The sequence below is a fragment of the Lepidothrix coronata genome, unplaced genomic scaffold (genome assembly GCF_001604755.1).
Source record: "Lepidothrix coronata isolate B3197 unplaced genomic scaffold, Lepidothrix_coronata-1.0 Scaffold120, whole genome shotgun sequence".
Lineage (NCBI taxonomy): Eukaryota > Metazoa > Chordata > Aves > Passeriformes > Pipridae > Lepidothrix > Lepidothrix coronata.
Window position 1 is genome coordinate 2,537,248 of NW_016690300.1, and position 15,448 is coordinate 2,552,695.

Here is a 15,448-nt window from a genome sequence, read left to right on the forward strand (position 1 = left end):
TTTCCATAGCAAGACAGGTATTTCCCTATAGTTCCTGGGGGGGAAAAAAAAAAAAAAAAGAAAACCAGAAAATGTTTTCCAGTATAAAATCTCCTTAGCTTTTGAAGAAATCACTTACCCTGAGGAAGGCATCCAAGGAGCCATTCTCCATGTACTCAGTTATGATCATTACCGGTTTACCTAAAGTTCGCAGAAAGAAAAACACAATTCCTTGATGAACACCGATGTTAATGGGATAAAAATGGGTTGCACATGATTTTACTGCCAAGACACCTGGCTTACACAATCTAATTTAATTTGAAAAGCACCAAGCTTATGCCTCAGCTGTGGGGAGCAAGAGAAAAAATATTATAGGACAGAAACATTTAAAAGGCCCATCTGGAAGGTTAACCCTTTGACTGACTCATTGACAAGGTCTTTAACTAAAGTGGCTCCTGTTCTCTAAGGAATATATGAATTGACAATTGAGAGCTAAAAACCAAAGATCTGTTCAAACCTGACAAAAATCTTTAGCGTAATTAAATTGCTCGTACACTAGAAAAATGGAATTTGTGAATGCTTTGGTCTCTCTGCCTCTTTTGAAAGATCAATGCTTTAAATGAGTTAGAAGCTGTCATGAGCTAGAAGGTATTCCAAGACAACTGGATTCAAGAATGAAAAATACGGGCTGTTCCTCTCAACTTTCTCTGTCCCAAATTTGTATTCCGTGTCTCTTGTTATTTATAAATGAGCCAAAGCCATTTGCCTCCTGAAGTCAACCACAGGCTAAATGATTCAATGCACTGTGTCACATGTGGGGCACAGTGCTAGGCAGCACTCAGCTCCCCATGCTGCAACAAGAGCCAGGCTGGGCAACCTGAGGAGAAATGTCATGTCACTGACACAGGGATGCTTTCTAGGCACTCTCCTGCCCCAAACAGCAGCAAATACATAAATAATGCTTAATGTTGTCTTTAAGTTTTATAAAGGTCATACAATGCTGAAACTGAAAACACTTAGGTACATCCAAGTGGCACTAGTTATTCCTTGGAGTTAAAACATGCTGGATATTTGGAATAGAGATACTTGTGGAAATAGGTCCAATAACATCTCAAATGGGACAAGTACAGAGGTGACTTATCACATGTTGAACAGCAGAAGCCTGGTCCCAAGATGAGCACTGTTAAGCTCATCTGAAGTCAGGGGAGTGCCTGACAATCAGTGCTGTGTGACATGGCATCCCTTCCTCCCACTTATGCTTTACCTACAGGTATTATAGTTTCTTCCTAAATAAAAGATGGTGTCCCAGAGAAGCTCAGCTTTTACTTCCTGGAGCAGCTCTGAATAAGGAAACGTTGGGGAAAGAAGGCTTCAATGGCCATGTCACCTAGACTGTAGATAGCTCCACTCTGTCTTGGCATGAGAGGTATCAGAATAACTCAATTCTTCTTTGCTTCTGTCACAAGCAAGTATTTGCTCCCAAAAAGCCATCTCTCAAAATTACCCTACCATGAAATGTTGCAGTATTTAAAGTTCCCCTATATAATTTCTACCTCAGTGTATCTTTCACCAAGATGCTTTTCTCCTCATTTGTCAGGGATTTCTGTTTTTGAAGTAACCTTTTTTTAATTAGAAAACAATATGCTACAAGGACTGTCTGTACTGAAAATTTTACATTTCACTTAGGCCAAGATCTATGTGCAATGCATCATTTATTTTACTCATCAGTACTTATTTCACCTTTTTAGTCCCAACCTATCCGTTGCAGGCCTTTTACTATTCCTGCTTTTACTTCCCTTCCTGCTGATATCCAAACTCTTACTGCTTTGGTCCCATGCAAGCTGTCAATGAAATGCCAGCCTGGCAATGGAACCCCTTCTGATTTGCATGAACGCTGCAGAGAAGCAATGGTATTGCACAAAGCAAACTGCTCCAGATGAAGGGCTTAGTGACCTTGGCTGAGTACATTCTTAAGTAAAAGGATGTGATAAAACAACATTCTCCCTCTAATTCACCTTTGCAAGCATTCTTTGGTAGAAAGAGGAAGACCTCCAAGCAAATCTGCATATGGCAGTGTTTCATTTAATCTTTGCAACTGTGACACCAACCCTTCCACTGAACAAATACAGCTAAATGAGTTTTAATTAACCTTCCTCAATCAAAAGATACTATGTCAATGCAGAAGGGAAGAAAGGGAGACTCTTTCAGTGCATTAACATGTAATTTCATTACTCAGGCCCTTCTTTAGCAGGGGAGGGGGATAGAGAGCAGAGGGAGAAGTTACCATCAGTGAGTCAATTATTAAAGTACTTGACTAGCAGCCAATAATTTATTCATGGTTTTTTGCTGCCTCTCTCAACCCCCATCCATACCACTATTTATCTCACATTTTAATTTTCAGTTTATTAAATGCATTCATTTATCACAGCATTCAGAAAACCTACGGAGAAATTGAGATAAATGTCTCCTTAAGTAGCCCTGTTTACCCGCGAGCCCAGCTCTGAGGTAACGGAGCCGGCTCGCCGCGGGAGCATCGCTCACCGTGAGCCAGGGAATGGAGCGTTCCCGGGTCAGGCCACCACCTCCTCGGTGAAAATTCCAAATCATTTTAATTCACTGACAACTGCATTATGCAAATGCACATGGTCATTTATAACTGCTAGAGCTGTAGCAGCTCAGGGGGTTCCAGCCTCGGTGGGATTTCAACATAAAGATTCCTCCGTTGCCTTTTTTTTTTACAGGGGTGCTAAGAAAAATCACTGTCTGTAGCAAACACCGTGGCCTGATCACAACCTCCCTCCCCTTTCCTACAACAACAACACAGAGAGAGACAGCCCTTCCACATTTAAACAGAGTACTGTCTTTTAATTTTAGGTTTGAGGGAGGGGCAAAATTAGTCCAAACTGCTATTTGCCTTGAAAAGCAAACTGCCACACACTGTATGAGCCATTTTCAACAACTGAGAGAAGGCACAGTAGGAGAGAGCAACACAAAGAAGCAAGGTTAAGATTTGCAGAAACACAAATGGCAGAGTAAATATCCAGCTCTCACTGACATTCAAGAGAGACAGGGTTTTACAGTGGTATTGATGGCTTTGACAACTCTCTCTGAGAAATACTTTGTGCTTCTAGCAATACTTTTTAACTTTTCATCCATCTCTAATTTCAATTCCTCACGCTATTAATAGCCTGCATTCACATTCACCATGTACACCATCAGATGAAGAAGGTAAGCTTCACAAATTCCACTCTGACAGCAGCTCACAAGATCACTGTCTGCTTTCTTTGTACCCTAAGCATGAGTCTCGACATCCAAAGGGTCTTTTAGGATTAGCAATCAGTGCCAGGCTTTGCCAACATGCTACCTAGGGCAGTCAGAGCAGGGACAATAACTACATCATCACAGTGGCACCTTATCAAGTCAGACCCAAGCACGGCTGTCTCACAGGTGTATTTTCAGTTCTAGCCCAGACAGCACCTAGTGAGTGCTGTCACTCTCTTTCTAAGGCAGAGTTCATGGCACAGTGAGTGCTAACAGACTTAAAAAAAACCCCAAACCAAACAAACAAAAAGATCAGCCAGGTAAATTCTGCAGAGTGAAATCATCACACCTGTATATCAGAGAACACAAATAAGCAGGTTTCACACTAAAATAGCCTACTTCATTTCAAAGGCTTGCTCCTTACATCTGTGCTTTGTACCTTAAACATAAGACTGTGAGGTTTGTTTTGGTATTTTTCCCCCAACCATTCTGAATTCTTTGCTCACCATCTGCTTTTGCCTATCCTGTAACAATCAGCTCAGTCTAGCAAAGATGTAAAAGATGCCTGCTTGGCATAGCAAGAAGGGGGGGAAAAAAGCCAACCTCTGCAGTATTAATTCCCCCTACAAAATCTTGTACAAGCTGCCTACAGATAGAGTATCAGTTGAAACCGTAAACCCATTTATAGCTGACAACAAGATTAATGACTTGTCCTGCACTGATTTCCTCCTATTAGCTATCAGTGGATCTGTTCCATCTGTCATTTTATGGGAAAGAGGGTAAAAAAAAAAAAAAAGAAAGTCAGCACACACAACACAGACTTAATTTCTCAGTGACTTCGAAATCGGACTTGTGATGAAAATGACCTACTTACATTTAGTAACTACGCCTTCCAAGTGGATGATATTGGGGTGGTCAAATTGTCCCATGATACTGGCCTCACTGAGGAAGTCTCTCCTTTGTTTATCAGTGTAACCAGCTTTTAGAGTCTTGATAGCAACACAGATCTCTCTTTTTCCTGGCACTTTGAGACGTCCACTGCACACTTCACCAAACTCCCCTTAAGAAAAAAGGCACAAGAAACCATAATCATGAACAAGAAGCATGCACTTGTGTTGTCAAACTGTTATATCAGTGCATTTGGGGGAACTGTCATACAAAAATTACGGGATCACATTTCCTAAAAGCAAATTTAAAAGTATATTTACAGAAAAAAATTGTAAAAGTGCTGGCACTTACCCACACCAATAACTTTTTCAATCTTTATGCAGGAGGCATCGATTTCTTTGGCAAATTCCCTCACAGCTTGGTTTGGATCCTCATATGTAAAAGGATCCACATATGTTCTAACACCTGCAAGGCAGAAATGTTTTATTTGAAGTCACTGATCTACATGCTGCTGAACACAGAACATATGAGACTGAAGCCTTAATGATATACAACAGCAAAGAGAGTGTACAATAAAAATGTACTGTAAGCCAGGAATGACTGATGAAGGCAGGAAGGACTTAATGTATTTTTCCCCCCAGTGCAATATTTTAAAATGTAAACATTTAATAGTTCCCAATATTGATGTAAGGAATCAGGCTTTTGCCAATTAATGAGCTTCACAAATCACTGCCATCACTAACAGGCCAATCACCTGTCTATGGATTTGTGAGACTAAAACACATCCCATTTTTCCTATGGAAGCCAGGAAATTCTGAGCTCAGGTCCTGGGCTTGGTACCTGGATGACTGAGATGGAAGTAACAATAGGATTGATTCAGTGCTGGGAAAAAGGCAGCAAAGTTCACATTCTCTTTCCTGCAGTATTGCCTCTGGCCCATTCAAAAACTTTTTTAGCAGAGTATTGTGGGGAGAAATCCTGCCTAAATATCAGTGGCCAAGAACAGGTATCTTTCAGTGCCAAGGAACAACGGAAAAATTTGATAAACCTTTCTCCTGTCTGCACCCTCAAAACGTTTTAGCCAGATACTTCTATTTTCCTCATTATTAAAGTAGTTTGGAAGCAGGATGTTCACAAGAGATGAAACAAGAAACATATTCATCTCAAGAGGAATGTGATCCCTTATTTCCCAAGCATCAGAATGTGGGACTTGTTTTATGACAAATCAAAAACCCCAAGCACCACGGCCTTTTACCTTGGTTCAAATGTTTCTCCTCATCTGCCTCTTGCTTAGCCTTGCTGTACTTACTGCGCCTGTCAGAACAAAGCAGAGCATTAGAGGTCAAATAAGTATCTCACCCTGAGACAAGCTTAGTTGTCCTGACTTGCTGAGACTTGAGCTGCTGGCACCTGCCACAGCCCGTGACACAACACACACCAGAGGTGCAGAGGATCCTCTCCTCACACTCCTCTAAGTGTTACAGGCACCAACAGAGCATCAAGGGAAGCACAAACCTACTTGCATCTCCACATTTAAAGAAAGAAAAGAATATGTGCATTTCGGCTCCTTTTTCTTCAAATGTGCATTTGCAACTGAGGAGCCTAATTTGCTTTTTAGCCCTGCCACATCAGGATTGAAATGCTACAACAGAGGTGCTCGACTGATTTTCAAACGTAATTAAGTAAATGCCAATATCAATATACTTATTTAACTGCAAACTTAAACTGGAAACAAGTCTTCACGCAGAAATTGGAATCTCAGCAAAAAAAATCCCCACCAACCCTGACCATCAACAATGCAGATCCCGAGGATTTTTTTTTCATTCTTTTAATCACTGTATAATTAAAGGGGCTGACGAGCTCCTGATGGCAGAGCTCCTCTACCAACCCTCTGAGTCAGAGACAATAATGTAGTATAGTATGTTAATTCTATGGATTACTACTTCTACACTTACACCCATGATATTGTATCTAGTTATGAATTTAATTAGTTCAGCCTTAAACTTCAATGAATAAGCAGCATTAAGAAAAGTTAATACAAGAGGTTGGTCCATTAGGGAGGATATTGAGGAGTCAGCTCTGCCATATGTGCAGGGATTTGAAGTTCCCCTGCATCTAATGGTATGTAGATGTCAAGATCTGCTTTGGGCTTTTACCCATCCATCACTGAATGTTCAGAATCAAGCATGACAACAGACACTGCTGTAGAGAAGGGCTTACTCTCAGTTTGCCTGTTCCTATGGAAATCCAAGTCTTCCAGTGTGTCAGACCCAGGTCAGCTAACTGGCAAGAGTCTGGGGTGGAGAGAAGAAGGAAGGCAGAAGCAGAAGCCAAGCCTGGAGAAAAGGATGCAACACTGGTACTGGCTGCAACGCGCAGCTGCTGCCTGGAGTGGGGCAGGAGATGACTAGGCATGCCAGGGCTACAGGGGTGAGACAGGCTGAAAACAGTGAATAAGGAGAGGAGGAAAACAGGAGCAGGTGAGACAAAGACCTATGGGGAGATGTGAGTTTAAATGGGTCAAAAAACTTGCAGATAACTGGAAGAAAACACATGACTGAGAGCCCTGCTTGCAGCTAATCTTCAGGAGTTTCACCATACCTCTCCCATCAGCAAAACCCTTCTGCCTTTTAGCAAAAAGTATCCCACTTCCATCTCTGTACCTGCCCTGTGGGGAATGGCAGCTTCCCATCACTGTCAGCTGGGAGGCCACCTCCCAGCCTTTGGCTTTGCAGTCAGTGCTGGGTGTTAAACACACTATGCCAATAATAAAAAACATAAATTAACCATGAAACGGAAAGAAAAAAAAATCCTATTTGACATGTGAAGACTAGCTGACCTTTGAACCAAGCCTGACAGCTCCCAACATTGACAGGACTTGTGTTCAGACAGAGAAAGCAGGTACACATCCAATCATAAGCCCTTGGGAGCTTCTTTTCTTGATAAAAATCATTGAAACACAAATGGCTCCAAATCACAAGAAGAGCATTATTAAAAACCACACTGGATCCAAACATCATTTAAACCATTTAATTTGCCCCAGAACTTGTGTAACAGAGCTGAGTTAAACAATGGGATGATGTTCTGCTCCCAGCTACTGAACTCAGTAAGACAGAAGAGGTGGCACAAATCTCACTGAGTGTCACACGGGATCAGATCAGTTAAGGGGACTGCAGAGATGGTTTCAGGTATTACACAACTTCTCTCAGAGGAAAGAAAAAAAGGGGGGGGAAAAAAAGAATTCTGCTTTTCAATCAGGACCTTTCAAATTCATTTTATTAATGTTGAGGCACAGGTGGGAAATACGAAATGCAAACAGGCTTTGCATGAAAGCATTTTAAGTATGAAAAAAATTCTCTTTATCTTATTTTTAAAAAGTACAAGCACCCTAACAACAGATTAAAAAATAACCTTCCCCCACTAAAACCCAAAGACATGCAAAAAGCGAAGGGAAACAAAGGGATTACTGTTCAAGCAATATAATTGTAGCTTATTAAGTTTAAATAATACCTTCCAAACTAACTACCTACTTCCACTTCTCCCTGTGTCACCTGTTGACCTCTCCTGCCTGGCTTTGGGCAGGACACTGCTGTGTGCCATTGTCCCCGAGAGCAGCCCAGGAGTCCTGCACCACGGGGCACAGGGGCTGGGGCTGCCTCTGGGGCAGCTCACCTGAGTGGCAGAAGGGAGCCTTTGTCACAGATTTGAAGCCCGTAATTACAGGGATTTTGGCAGCGGTGATTAAATAGCCGGCATTCAGGAAAAGAACACAGAAGCTTTCAGAAACTGCAGGGGTCAGAGGAACAGGCAGAGCTACAGGTGGGGGCCGGTGATGAAGAGGAGGTAACAAGGCAGGGTATTAACAGGCACTGAGGTGAAACAGCAGGGCCCTGGCGCCACACTGCTGCTCCCACCTCCTCCTCCACACACAAAAGAGGGGCTGGGGGTGCTCAGGCACCAGGCTGGCAGAGCACCTGCTCCAACACCACCAGCAAAAGGTGGGCAAATGCGTTCACCTGTTGGTGGAGCAGAGATAAATCAATTTATCAGCTGGAAGAATTTCTGACAGAAACTTCCACATGCCCAGAGGACCATCCTACTCCACTCAAGTGCTTTTATAAAGTGTCTCTGTTTTACACTTTCTCGAATCCTCTACAACTCTATTTGAGATACCATAATTTCCCTCAGTATTCCTGCAAAGCAGGGTTTTAGGAACACCCATGCCACCTCCTGCACGCTGCTCTGTGGATGTGCCCATCTAAACCCCTCGGTAACTTCAAACCAGCATTAGGCAGATTAGTTCTCACATTAACACAAACGCAGTGGTCGCAGGACAGAACCAAACAGCTTGAGCTGCCCGAAGGCAAAGTCCTTTGACAGATTCTGCTGTAAAGATGAATTTTGGGATTTGAACAATGTCCTGAAAAAATGTGATACCAAATTACTAGTAATAGCCCAGTGTTCAAAAGTGAGCACCTACAGCATATGCCCAGTTCCCACATTTGGCTTGTGGATGCACAGAGGCCATGTCTGCAGGCCAAAGCATGGGTTTGATTGTACAAATATGACTTTTAGGTCATGGCTAGATTACAAAACCTCCTCATGGGGACTCTGTGAAACAGAAAAGCTTGTTCTCATCTGAAGTAATTTGGGAACAAAGTATAATTATTTTGCTATTAACTTCTGCTGGCATAGAAACATCATGAAATATCCCCAAAGCCCACACCTCTAAATGACATTGGTATAGTGGTTAAAATCATTAGAGTAACAGTGAATATTAAAGTAGATTCTGTTTATTGAGAGCTACTTCCAGGGACTGGAGAGCTGTGTATTGAGGAGGGCTATTAATTAGCAAGGCACCATGCATTAGTATGCACAGAGCAGTTTCACTGTCCCGGTATTTCATTCATCTTACTATGTATGTCTTTCCCCTTCCACGGCCTCTCCGAGAGCTACCAGTGCAGAGCCACAGGACATCTCAGAGCCCGTGGCCACCAGGGTACTTTTATCTCCATTCCCACCAGTGCCTGGACCAGCCTTTTGTCCCTACTGCCCAGGTGCTCTTTGTGGTGCCTTTGTCTGGGCTGCACACGCGTGGGCAGAGATAACCGAGCAGACATTCTGAGTGGTGAGGGGACCTGTCTGAGATCAGCAGGTCTGTCAGTACCTGGCTCCAGGCAGCCTTTGCTCTGACAGCTTTATGGCCGATACTAACGAGAATCAATATGAGGGCAAGGGGTTGACAGTTCATTTTCTGAAGAGTGATCCATTGAGGGCCGATCACCAAGCAGTGTTTATCAGCCTTGGGAAGAGACGTTTTTTTATAGGGGGAGGAGGGGGAGGGATCATCTCAAAGTAGCTCGACAGGCTCAATTCTCCAAGGTGGCGACTCATAATTAGAAATCCAATGTATCCTGCTATCAATCCTGCCTTAAATAATAAAATGATCAATAAAAGCAGAGAGCAGATTAAGTCATCAAGCTCAGTGATGCTATTTGCTGTTTCAACAGCTTTTAATAAACCTGTCTCTCTGCATCACATTTTCATATGTTCTGCTCTTCTTTCTTCTTGCCAGCATGGAGGCTTTGAGTTGAACACCCACAGAAAGCTACCACAATGCATGTCTACTTTACAGATATTATAGTCATAGTCACTTAACTGCTCTCTAGGACGATTTAAAAAGAGCAAATCAAGAGGAATTTATGCACATTTACAGCTGATGTCATTAAACTGACCAACAGAGACTGACAAAACGTGCATCCCTCAGATCCTGGGCTTCAGATGCAGTAATGATACAACCAGTTTTATCTCAAAATTACACTGAAGCAAGATCACGCTGATCTTTTTAAATGAGACTGAACACAAAGATGAAGACAGAAACACTCACACTGTGTTTCTGCTACACTGTCCTCCCACTCACAGGATTGTTCCTGACGCCTAGGTTGAATTTGGGAGAATGAACAAGTACTTGGTAGAAGATTATAGTGCTGCTTTGATGAAATAAGCATCGATCCAGTCTGCTGTGTTACTGCATATGATGCTGAATGACTGTGCCTTCCATTTCACAGTCATATCCACTCACACAGGAAGGACTAACCCAAAAGACTAGAGCAAACTCATACAGACTAACACAAAATCACAAGCATAGCAGTCTGATGGCTTAGTTCACAACAGTGAACTGTTTACTCTCTATCAGGAGTCAGTCCAAGGAAATCTACTATACCCATACCCATTAAACTTAACTTGAAATTACAGTAACCACAAATCTCTAGCTGGCTTGCTTCTCAGTGCCAGTTATTGGAATCAGCTTTGCATTTGAAGGGCAAATAGAGCTGGAACTATTGCCATTACATCACATGCTGCTTGGTACTAATGTTGAGAAGATCAAAGCTACATGGGAGAAGGCTTGTAATGCAAATGTACTGTTTATGATGCTAATCAAAGAATTTAGCTTTGTTTGGAGGAGACAAAAAGCTCCCTGATGAAAGAAAAAGAGGGAGAGAGAAGCTTAAGTTCTTACCTCCTGCTGATGACAAAGGCTGCAATGAGAATGACCACAAGAACAACACTGCCAGCCACTGAAACAAGAAGCACTGTGGGATTGGTACCATCACCAATGATGGGGGAAGGAACTGAAAACAGAAGAGGGAGCATTAGTGTCAGACACTCTCAAAAAATCAACCTAGGTAGCACTCAGTGAGCTTTCTGGTTTGTGAAGGCAGTTTAGAGTAGCACTCAAATCTACTTTCAGGCCTTTATTATATAGTAATTTGATACAATTTTCCAACAGGGTGCTAATGAGCTGAAGACATGATATTTGATAATGATTTGGGGAACTTAAGTTCACTGGGAACTCCTCCTCTCCTTCAGAGCTCCTCAGAGGGTATAATGGCTAATTTTTTTTGCCTAATTGCTTTCCACACTTCTTTCCTCCTCCTTTTTCCCTCAGTGGGGCCAGATGATCACTCCCCAGGCTGACACAAAGAGAGTAAGTTATTTTAAAATGTCTACCCTCTTCCTGCTGGATTGATTACTTTCAGTTGTTCACATCCTGAAGGATGTTGCCACTAACTGGCATGACCTTAACTTGATTTAAGCGGACCTGTATGTCCAAAATAAAATAGGCTTGGTCGCACTGTCTTCCTGCCACAGAAAAGCAAACATTCTGGGAGCTAAATTTGCACATTTCCTTGAGCAAAGTGAAAAGCTCTGCTAACAACATAATTCAAACATTCTTGTCTTTATATGACTGCCTAAGGAAAAGTGCAAACACGTGAGCTGATGTAGGAAACCTAAATAATCTATATCAATAGCTTCCAAAGGGGAGTAACAGGGTTCTATTCTCCTTGAAATAAGATATTCCAGAAACGTGCAGAAATCTACATTTACAGAAACAAAAATCTCTCAAGTATCAACGGCTTCCAAGTGTTCACAGGGTGCATGTTTCCTTAAGCCACATTGAAGTATTGTCATTGCTAGAATCTAGAACACAGCATATCCAAAGAGACGTCTCGGGTCAGATTCATGGCATCACAAACAGCCACCTGGCCACAGAAGAACATTTGCTCAGAACAGACACACTACAGTCCAACCATCCAACAGGAAAGTCCCAACACACAGCTCAGTTACATCTGCACTCTTCGCTCGAGGAAAAGCAGAGGAATTCAGTGGGCCTGTCGTTACCTGTGTTAGTTGTGAACTCAAAGGGTCCGCTGAAGTCTCCGTACCCTGCCGCTGTCCTGGCCCGCACGTGAAACACGTATGAAGTGAGGGGGTTCAGGCCCTTGATGTCCGTGTTCCTGGAGGCCGTCTTCACAATGCGGTAGCTACGCTCGTTTTGGTCCTGCCAACAAGAGAACACAGTGGTGATCCAGTAAAAACGCCTCGCTGCGCCATGAACCATGGAACCCCACTTCCTTGCCAAAGCTGTCATGATGAAAAAATATGAGTTAACAATGATGGAATTCTCAAAATATGTCCTGAGGGCTCCTGCTGTTGGCCTTGCTCAATACCCCTAGCACTGCGTGCTGCGTGGAGCTCTGAGCAAGCCAAAAAAGGATGATGAGGCGGTAGGTATGATGCTCATATATCACTGATTATTTAAGAAATCACACAATGAAAACCTTTGGAAAACAGCCAAGAGTTCAAATAGAATCCTCTTGATGAACAAGCACATTTTACTCACACATGCTGGCACTTTCTTTTTCTTCCTACCAGCCAAAAGCCACATAAAAAAATTGATTAAAATATTTTAAGAAAGAAAAGACTTAGAAAATGTCTTCCAGAAAGTCCAATCTTAAAAATTGTTCTATTTTTGCCTGGGAAATCCATCAGAAAATGTAATAATCTAGCTTGTCTGCAAATCAGATGCCTTTTTCTGTGTGTGTTAGGAAAGCAAGTGATTATAAAAAAAATTTTGAAGCATACATGTGCATATGAGAGACAGCGCACACAAGCAAGAGCAGGTAATTGTTCATTTTTGCAGAGAACCTTCAAAGAAAATAGCTCTTTTCATAATTCCATACTTGAGAAGTTATTTGGAGGAATAACATCTCCCTCTAACTTGAAAAGTATGAAGAATGTAATTTTCTTTCCTTGTTCTCTATTAAAAGCCAGCCAGTCCACACTATCACTCTAAGCAGAAGCTATCGGCAAACAGATCTTATTATTATGACTCTGTTATATACTTCATTATTATACTTCTGTCTATGAAGTAAAGCTAATGTCTCACTTCTGCCCGACATTATTGATTCTCATTATAAATATGATTGCTACAAAAGCTCAGTTCCTAGGTAGGAAAAAAATAACCAAATAAACTCACACCATACAGCTGGAACAGCCTATGAGTTTTATTCTTTCAAGCAAGCATTCCAGTGCATGAAATCTTTAATTGGATTTTATTAAACTGAATCTATTTGGTTTCAAATGACAGAATCCTATCTGGAAATAAAATGTAATGGAATGAAGTATAAAGCTCTACCCAAACCCAAAGGAAAAGCCTTGCTTCGCCATTTTTAAACAGTACCTTTTCATAGTATTTGACTTCATACTCCAGGATGACTCCATTTGGCCTGTCAGGTTCCAGCCAAGCCAAGGCAACACTGTGCCTTGTTATCTCTTTAGCCTGGATCAATGCAATTGGGGATGGAGCTGTCAGAAGGAAAAAAAAAATATATAAGCAATAATTTAGTTTTAGTAAAGAACATGTATTTTTAATTGTAGCTTTCACAACATGAGCACTTTCAGAAAACGTGTTTTTCTTGCAGGGCACAGGGAGGAGACATTAGAAGCATTAAATATTTTTCCTGTTTTCTCTAACAAAATTATATTTAATCCTCTCTAATAAAGATAGGGTTTGGATTCTGGACAATACTAGACAGATGGATTTTCAAGTAACAACCCAGTTGTCTAAACACTGCAATGTTCATGATTCCCAAGTACAAACCTCCATAAGAGATAAAGGTTCTAAAAGAATCTACCTTATTTTTGTTGTTTGTCAGGCACAGCGCATAGACTTGTACTTTTGTTTTGGTCTACAGTGATTCTCCTCTTCCATCTCCCAAAATTAACTGATGATATTTCATTAGCTATTTACTTTACAGGAACTATGAAATTCCTGAGGTTCCAATCTGGTTTACTCTAAAGCTGAGAAAATATTGCCACTGAATTAAGTAAGACCAGAATAAAGCTGAATACGTATGAATTTGGACCCTCCCATTAAACCCAGGAAACTTGTATTTCAAGAGTCTGAGCCAATTTGTGCCTCCTAACTTGCCTTGCTTACGTCACAGTCTGTGAGCAGTCCCTGGAGAACGGGAAACTCAGCACCCAAGGGCCAGATTCTGGCTTTGATAGCTCCTTCCCAACCAAAAGATACCAGAGATTGGGCCATTGTGTACCAAACTGGCATCATCTGACCCCCTCCCACGTGGCGCTGTATTGATGCAATGAATAGAAAAAGCAGGATTGTACTGCCAAGGGTAAGGGCTGCAGGATTTTTGGAAAAACTCTACCTAGCAACAAGCTAAACTCCAAAATCCTTTAAACTGTATCTGTGTCAGTAATAAGGGCTGCAATGATGAAGATAATGGAAAACATGTCTTTGTGCACCCTGCACTGTCTATAGAGCCCCTGCTAATGCTGAAGTTCAGGTTTCTGACTGGCTGGAGGACAATGCCTTCTCCTTTGCCTGTGATAGCAGCAGATTCATGGCTGCACTGGGGAATGGGTTTTCTGAAGATTTATGAACCCGGCTGCCCCTTTCTTGCTGTTGTGTTGCTGTGTGGTCACGTCTCTAGCCAGCTGTTATCAAGCTCTTTTGATGCTGACAATAGCTGGTATAAATGGCGGAGTCTCCAGGGATAAAAAGGGACATTCATGAAATTTTTAATCTTATCTAACAAAGCTGTCCTGTATAACCAGAGATTAGAGGTCTTCCTAAATTGAATATATTTCTTCTTTTGTCCCCTGATGCTGTAGCTGCTCTTTTTTTCCCCCTTTTCCCTTTCTTTTTGTTTCTTTTTCTACCCTTAACTTTGGGATGACGATCCATGAAAATGTTGGAGAGTAAAAAGTATCCTTGAAACAGGTATCCTTGAAAACTATCAAGAAAGACAAATAAATAAACACTCACTATAAATGAAAGGAAAATTGTACGTTGAAAGCCTCAAGCCTACTTGACCATATCAGACAGTTCTGATGGAAGTGAAAATAACCAGCAGACACTGCACAGTCACAAAAGGGTGTCTCCTCTTGATGTGAAACCATCAGGGAGCTGCTTCCCGATTTACTATTTGACAGTTTGGCATCTCTGTTAGAAATGCCTCCAGAACCTTTATCTCTTTTTCCTTGTCTGTCTCTCACATGCAAAGGCAAATACTGAATGACAGAGGAGACTATAAACACAGCCAACAGGGAGGATGCAGGTGTGCTCCATCAAATTAGATATGTGGCATGACTGAGAACCTGCTTAATAACCTCACAGTTCCTCAACAGAGAATCAGACTTTTTTTCTTCCCCTCTACAGTAAGAATACTGCTCAGCTAATAAATTAGAAATCAGATTTGTTACCCTAAAACACACACGTGCCCATTACTGACAAACCAAGCGGAGAGAAATCTGCTTAGTTAATCGGTGCCTCATGCAGGGCAGACAGGCAATTCTTTTTACCAAGAATCTGTCACTTACACTGGTCTGACCTCAAGAATTGCAGAGAGAAAGTTCACTTTCTTTCCTTTATCCTCTTTTTAACCTCCTTGGTTTCCCATTTCTCTTCTGCAGGCATCTATATTGGAATTCACTGAGTCCTTCAATACTGGGC

The 15,448-nt window shown here is 41.8% G+C and overlaps 1 protein-coding gene across 2 annotated transcripts in view; it reads right to left on the reverse strand.

Annotated features, from left to right (window-relative positions):
- Window positions 1-15,448, reverse strand: part of EPHA4 (EPH receptor A4) — a 161,609-nt gene that overhangs the window by 14,384 nt on the left and 131,777 nt on the right. For both annotated transcript variants that reach the window (XM_017825571.1, XM_017825570.1), the window contains exons 6-12: window positions 13,154-13,278; window positions 11,812-11,971; window positions 10,649-10,760; window positions 5,384-5,442; window positions 4,480-4,593; window positions 4,115-4,300; window positions 119-180 (exon numbers count right to left, since the gene is read on the reverse strand). In XM_017825571.1, the coding sequence (XP_017681060.1) occupies window positions 119-180; window positions 4,115-4,300; window positions 4,480-4,593; window positions 5,384-5,442; window positions 10,649-10,760; window positions 11,812-11,971; window positions 13,154-13,278 (818 nt within the window). The remainder of the gene's footprint in view (window positions 1-118; window positions 181-4,114; window positions 4,301-4,479; window positions 4,594-5,383; window positions 5,443-10,648; window positions 10,761-11,811; window positions 11,972-13,153; window positions 13,279-15,448) is intronic.